The sequence below is a fragment of the Nematolebias whitei genome, chromosome 3 (assembly GCF_014905685.2).
Source record: "Nematolebias whitei isolate Nwh7 chromosome 3, NemWhi1, whole genome shotgun sequence".
In the NCBI taxonomy this organism is placed as follows: domain Eukaryota; kingdom Metazoa; phylum Chordata; class Actinopteri; order Cyprinodontiformes; family Rivulidae; genus Nematolebias; species Nematolebias whitei.
In genome coordinates this window covers 44,383,020-44,390,238 of record NC_056500.1, presented here as the reverse complement: position 1 = coordinate 44,390,238, position 7,219 = coordinate 44,383,020, and the positions used below count along the sequence as shown (strand labels likewise).

General features: G+C 38.1%; 1 protein-coding gene across 1 annotated transcript in view; it reads right to left on the bottom strand.

Annotated features, from left to right (window-relative positions):
- Positions 1-6,267: 6,267 nt before the first annotated feature.
- The window catches only part of dpt (dermatopontin), a 7,711-nt gene continuing 6,759 nt past the window's right edge, over positions 6,268-7,219 (bottom strand). The window contains exons 3-4 of the mRNA XM_037674998.1: positions 6,538-6,645; positions 6,268-6,334 (exon numbers count right to left, since the gene is read on the bottom strand). Coding sequence (XP_037530926.1) covers positions 6,268-6,334; positions 6,538-6,645 — 175 coding nt within the window. The remainder of the gene's footprint in view (positions 6,335-6,537; positions 6,646-7,219) is intronic.

Genomic DNA, 7,219 nt, shown 5'->3' with positions numbered 1-7,219 from the left:
GGGAAACACAGACACAAACAGAGCCAGCAAATGGTACCATCCTTACAAATTAGGGTTTATTTCAAAAATTGGGTTTCCATGTCAAAATCCAATATGGTTGCCACTATATATGTTTGTCCATCTTGTGAGCTGGATATCTTAAAAAATAATCAACATGCCGATTTCCATTTTGGTGTCTGGCTGCAAGTAGGTGTAAGAAAGATTACCATCAAAAATTAGGTTGCAAAGTCAAAATCCAAGATATCCACCACCATATATACACGTATATGTGAACCGAACACCCCAAAGATTGGCCAAAGGTTAATCTATGGTGGCCACCATGGGCCAACCCCTGGCTCTGCTATTGCACCTGGTGTTAGATAAAATTGTTCCCTCTACTCGCTAGGATCCACCACTCAGTGTCACCTCAGACAAGAAAAAGAAAAACTATAATAAGCAAACAAACAAAACCCACCTCTATTTATACACAGTGTAACTCCTACCCTCTTGAGATCATTCACCAAAAACATTCAGGTTAATTACATTCTCTGTTCAATTTCTGTCCAGAAAAACACTCATTTCGAAAACTGTAAACATTCACTATTCAGTTCCCTCTGCAATGGGAACATTGGTGTGGTGCTTGTGGTTTTTACATTCATTCACTCAACCTTTATTTATACAGGTTAGTGTCATTGAGCCTTGAGGGTTCATTTACAAGAGAGACCTGTTTTAACAAAGAACACAGATGACAACAGTAGTAATAACTATATGTACTGTACAGTACTGCAACATCTAGAAATGCATCCTGAACAAAAGCCATTCGAGATCATTCAGAGAAAACATTTCTTTCTTCCTGTCACTTTTCGGCCTGCTGTGTTTGTTCTGGATGATCAAACTTAGATTGTTTATTAAACATCTGCATTTTGATGCAAAATAAGAATAAATAGCTTGCACCTACTGATTAGCAGATTTGTACCAGCATACAATTTGACCTGTTTGTTATTAGGATGCAGAAATGAGTTACAGTTTTTAATCAAAAAGTTCAATACTGAACAGATAACATTGTGAAAGTTTTTGAAGACACTGAGCACAGCCTTGGTCATCAGTGTCTGGGTATCTTGTTGTTCTGCCAGGTCACAGCTCCCAGATTACATAAATCAGAATCAGAATCAACCTTTCTTGTCATTGCACAGAAGCACAACAAAATTACATTTCAGTACAGCCGTCCAAAGAAAACAACATGGGTAGACGGGAGTACCTGAGGCTGTAGCCTCGTGTGAAGCACTGCCCTTATTGTTTAGATAAGGAAAAGGGAAAACATGAGGAAAGGAGAGGTATAAAAAGTAGGGATGCACCGATCCACTTTTCTTTTTTTTTCTTTTTTTTAATTCCGATCCGATACCGATATCTAGATCTGAGTACCGGCCGATACCGATCCAGTTCCGATATCATGATCATCGTTGATTTTATATGAGGCTGTAATAATCTCCTCTCAAGTATAATTTGTACAAATATTTGCATGCGTGTCCAAAAAGGCAACTTGAGGTAAGTTTTAATGTTGGATAAGTTTTAAAGTTAGAATTAAATTCTGCTAACACAAAACATGTTTATTTTTATTCCTAGCTTTAAAGTGGATATTAAAGTGATTAATTTAAGTGATTGTTTAAAGTTGTTTTATATGTTATAAAGAGCAGATATAAGAATTTTTTCTTCTTTCTGCACTCTTTTCATTCAATGTTTTCTTTTTGATGATTTTTTAAAATTTTGTTTCATTTAAATGAATGAATAAATGAATTAAATAAAATAAAATGTTAAATGGCTTCAAACATCTGCTAAGTTCATGGCATAAACCAACAGAGACGTTCCTGTTTTTAGTATTTTACATCACTTTATAATGTAGCTGTTTATGTTTTTAATATGTATAATTTCCAAATCATGTTTTTTATGATTGTCTACTGTTGTACTGATAAATATCTCCTGGAGGGTAAACTATATCTTGACTGCAAGTATCAAGCTGAGAAATCCTTCGTTTTCTACAACTGATAGTGTTTGGTCATTAATAATGAAGTTTAGCAACTTCTCAGTAAACATTTGAGCTCTGTGGTTTCAGCGACGTCTACTTCTTGTTCAACCTAAAGCAGGCAGCCTGATTTGGGGCAGCTGCGCTCAGTCTGTCCCTCCTCAGAGACGGACAGACTGAGCGGGGCAGATTGGACGCAGCTGGCTGGGGTCGAGTCGCTTGTTTTGGGTTGAGCAAAGAGTAGTGCCCCGCTGAAGCCACAGAGCTCGAATGTCCATCATAAAACTAACTTTACCGTGGTTTAAAGTGGCGCTATGGCTCTGTAGACATTGCACGATGCTGTCTTGTGGTGTTTTTAGTGTAAAATACTTCCACACAGCGAACATGTTTAGATGAAAAGTTTGTTAGCTATTAGCCACAGTGCTGCTAACTCAGTCCTCACGTTGTAGCTGGCTGCAAACTATGAACTGGATTTCCTGAATGTGAGGCAGGTCTTATTACTCTGGGTTCATGAGACACGCCGCCGTTCAGGAAATCCATTCCATAGTTTGAAGCCAACTTGCATCATGGATCGGAAATATCGGCAGGTGGATCGGAAAATCCGATAGTAAATTATGCTGGTATCGGAGGCTGATACCGATACTGGATCGGATCGGCCCCATCCCTAATAAAAAGTCATATCTTGCAAAAAAAACAACAACCTCAGCACAAGAAAAAGTAACATACTAGTGACATAAAGACATGCTTGTGGAGTGGGTGAGGGTGGGTGTCCCAGCACAGGCCAGCCAAGTGAGCAACGCAGCCACTGGCGCCTTTGCATCTACCTAGGTTGCTGCACTTGGGGGGGGGGGGGGGGGATAAAGGAGGCCAACGAAGGTTGTGAATTTGAGGGGAAGTACTTTGTAGTCCGTGAACACTGTTCAGATAGCACCTCCCAGCCATAGTCCTGATAAATTATGGTGCAGTGTTTATCAGCCGGCTCAGTAGAGCTCTGACACAGGTCCATGTCCATTGTAAGGCTGCCCGGCATGTGTGAAGGGATGTGCTGTGCTGTCAACACTCAAACTCAAATGCTGTGTGAGCTGAGCTGTAAGCTGGACACGATTCTTGCTGTGAATCGCAGGCTATTTGCAGCTCCTAAATCTTGCTGGTGGGAAGAAATAGATCTCAGAGAAGTTGTAAGCTTGACTCAGCATATGTGACCACGATTTGGCTGTTTGGAGTCATCATTGAGATGTACTAGAGAGACTGTAAAAGGCAGATGGAAATTAACAGAGCTAGGCCTGACCCAAAACAAATGTTGCTATCCAAATCTGGCTTCCCCAGCGTTGGCTTTGGAAGCTTGACTATCTCAAACTCTCTTGGAAGTTATTTGAATAAGACTCTATGTTTCCCCCTCCCCTACCCGCTCCCTTCCCCAAGGCTAGAACAACTGCAGACGTTTTTTCAAATTTGTCGATATTCCAGGTAACCACCAACTCCATAAAGCAGAAATCCTGTTATCATAAATCCAATTATGTAAACATTTTCAGCATCCTCGACTGACAAGAAGCACAGACACACTATCTTCCACTTGCCCCAGGAATCCATCGTGTATCCGGCTGCCAGTGTCCTGTCGGGGCAGGAGGGCTCTCCTTCACCCTGTCTTCTCGTTGAGAAAATTTGATCAATTGCATTGAGAGACCAGCTGACCAAATCCATAATTTACAATTCAGAAGATATGTAAAGAGAGGCTCCAAAAGGTTCACAGGACAAAGAGCAGAGCAGGGAAGGAGCAGGAGGGAAAAGTATCTGCCTTTGCAGAGAACAAGTGGGAGCAATCAATCAGTCAATGTAACTTTATTGTCTATAACATTTCATGAGATGGAGATTTATTTTGGGCAACAAGGTGGTGCAACTGGTAGAGCTGCTGCCTCTCAGCGAGCAGGTCCTTGGTTCAAATCCCGGTCCAGGGGAATTTCTGGGTGGAGTTTGCATGTTCTCTCCGTGCATGCGTGGGTTTTCTCCGGGTACTCTGGTTTCCTCCCACAGACCAAAAACATGCATGTTAGACTGATTGGTAACTCTAAATTGTCCCTAGGTGTGAGTGAGAGAGTGAATGATTGTTTGTCTCATTTGTCACTTATGTGGCCCTGTGATGGACTTGCAACCTGTCCAGGGTGTACCCCGCCCCTCGCACAGTAATTGCTGGACATGGGTACCGGCGACACCCATGACCCCAAATGTAAAAAGACGGTAAAAGATAATGGACGGATGGATGGAGATTTATCTTTGACATCTGGCTCATACATACAAAACAACACAAGTTAAAAATGACATAAAACTTTAAAAAGCTTTGCTAACCCAATAAAACCAATTCTAAAATGCATGAAACGTTAAAAACATCTCAACAGACGTTGGTTTGTCATGTGAGGCTACATTTAAATAGGACCTTATTAAGGACACTCACAGCAGAGGGAACAAATTAATTTTTGTTCCCATGTTCTTTACCAGAGGAACCACCAGTCTTCTGCCAGATGGTACCAACCTGAATAATGGTTGCAGTGGATGAGTTGGGTCATTGTGAACCTGAATTGCCTTTTGTCTAAAGCCTGACTGTACAGGTCTGTAAGTGTCATTTGTTGATGACCAATGACTTTACTACCTTGTTTGACCACCCGGGACAACTTGTTTCTGTCTCTGGTTAGGACGTTCCCATACCATGAGACAATATTAAAGGAACAGTACTTTCAACCAGTGACATGTACACCAATTTCAAGGTATTTTTGCTAGCATTAAAGCTCCTTAACTTATATAAAAGGTGGAGACGCTGTCTGGCTTTTTTGTAAATACAGTCAATGTTGTGTTGAAAGGTCAGCTTATTATAAATTATTGTCCCGAGGTATTTAAATTCAGTCACCTAAAATGTCACATCGGTGTTGCAAGACGTGCGCAACAGGAGCAGTTTTGTTGCAGAATTGTCGCAGACATTTGCAACATGTACGCAAAGTCCCAGTGCGTTCATAACACAAACAAATTGTAAGTACAAATTCAGTAAATGGAAATTTTTTGTATTTTCCTACAATTTTAAGAAATTAACTCGTTTCCAGCACTCACAGCCCAAAGAGACACTGGTTTACTGTAAGTTGGAGCAAGATGAGCAAGTTGATTAAGAATTAAATCAGTTAGATAACTTTTTAATAACTGTCAATGACTTTCAAACCATCCCATCCCTAACTTTTACTGTTAATAATGTTTTTTTAAATGGTGAGTTATGAATGTATGAACACAAAGTTCATGTGTTTGATATTTTTATTTTTTGCACTTTTTCATCTTTGGTGGAACATTTTGTAACTGAAGTGACCTGCTGCTGATATTCCCTGATGTTAAATCTTTCCAAGAAACATGTGAACACACAAAAGCCAGTCTGCCTTCAGGCTTTTGTGTTATTGGCAATATCAGTGGTTTAAAGCTTACCTCTAGCCAAGCTAAGCCCAAAGGAGGTCGTCATGGCTGAATTCATCCACTCAATGTGTTTGGAAGTACTTTCCCACAGTTTTATGATCCTTTCTTCTACAACAATTTGAATAGCTTAAACACACTAATAAATGCTCACAGTTTACTCCAATTCATCATGTTCTGTTCATTTACTTTATTAAATTGTGCTTAAACTGAACACAGAACACAGTTATGTAAAATAATGTTTGTTAATATTTTTTACAGAGGAACATATGCTGATAACATTTTAATAAAAAGGGATGGATTAGGATCAAATGAACGCAGGTTGGACACAGTTTGTTGCAACTCACATATTGCCAAGTACTCATTACTCCTAACTATTGTTTCAGGGGGTACTACCAAGCGAATAATCCTGGCAGCCATTCTAAATATTTGTACAAGTTTCATAAAAAGAGTTACCATAACTAAAAGACCTTGAAGCAGGACTCGCTGCATTATGCTTACTGACACAAAGAGCATGTTACAGGCTACTGATTAAAGATTAGTTTCTCCAGAAGTTAAATGAAAGTTGTAGAGCCACAAAATTTTGTAAATGTTTATTTCATTTTTTTATCTTTACGCAATATAAAAACTTTCTTATTGCTAGACTAATAAAAAAAAGTGCTTACAAGAATATATCACATTCTCGATTATGGAATATTTATTAAAAGTAAGTTCATGAAATGCAAAATGAGCTGTTTTACTTTTATGTAATGTCATTATTATGGTATGACATGATAGAAGGAAAGAAATTGCATTTTATATGTGTCTGTAAAATGCTCCTTACAAACCTATACATTCTCAAATTCACAGTCAAAGTCTGTCATTCTGCACAAGATGTACTTCCACTGACGATCTCTGAAAAAAACGTACAAAACAAGTGTTTGTTAGTTTAAAAAACAAAACTTTTATGTTTTATTATTTTTTCCAGATATTGTTTTATTTAATTTTAAACATTGGTCCTGCTAAGTTCTAACACTAACTTTTTTATTTTATTTACCCCTCAGTTGCTTTAAATCATTAGTTTTGAGGGAAAACTGTAAAACAGATTTGAAAAATACCTGAGGACTCCGCTGAAGGTGGTCTGGGCTCCTCGGATGAAGTAGCCGTAACTTGGAACAACCATCTCTCCCTCTTCTCTGTAGGTTTCAGGAATCTCAGTGGTCTTCCTGCAGAAACCAATAAAAGACTGTAACATTTTGTACAGTAATTTATTAGTTTATGAACCTTTAAAAACACTTTTTCTATAAGAGTATAAATGTGACTTTTTTTGTTTGCCCATTAAATTTGAAGATACAAAAAGAAAACAGCTCAAAATTTTAACACAAAACAAAAACTGTAACAAGTTCGGCAACAACCTCTCAAGGTTTCCTAAAAACATGGTTTTGTGTGTTTTACTGCTTTAAAATGCTGACGGGACTTTTGTATGACAGAAGTCTTACTAAATAAATAGAATGTAAAATTCAGACCCCAGTGCTGGAATAAAAATCTAATTTAAAATATTTCTCTCAAATCAAGGATACTGTTGTGTTTTAAGATGGATATCTGCTGTTTTTATGGTCAGTCTGTATTACTGTTTATTGAAATCACAGATAAAATAAGTTAATTAACCAGACAAAGTAGAATAAATTAAATAAAACTGCACCTGTTTACCTCGTTGATGTGCCTGAATTGCAAGGATTACAATATCAGATCAATATATATATACATTATGTATATATATATATATATATATATATATAT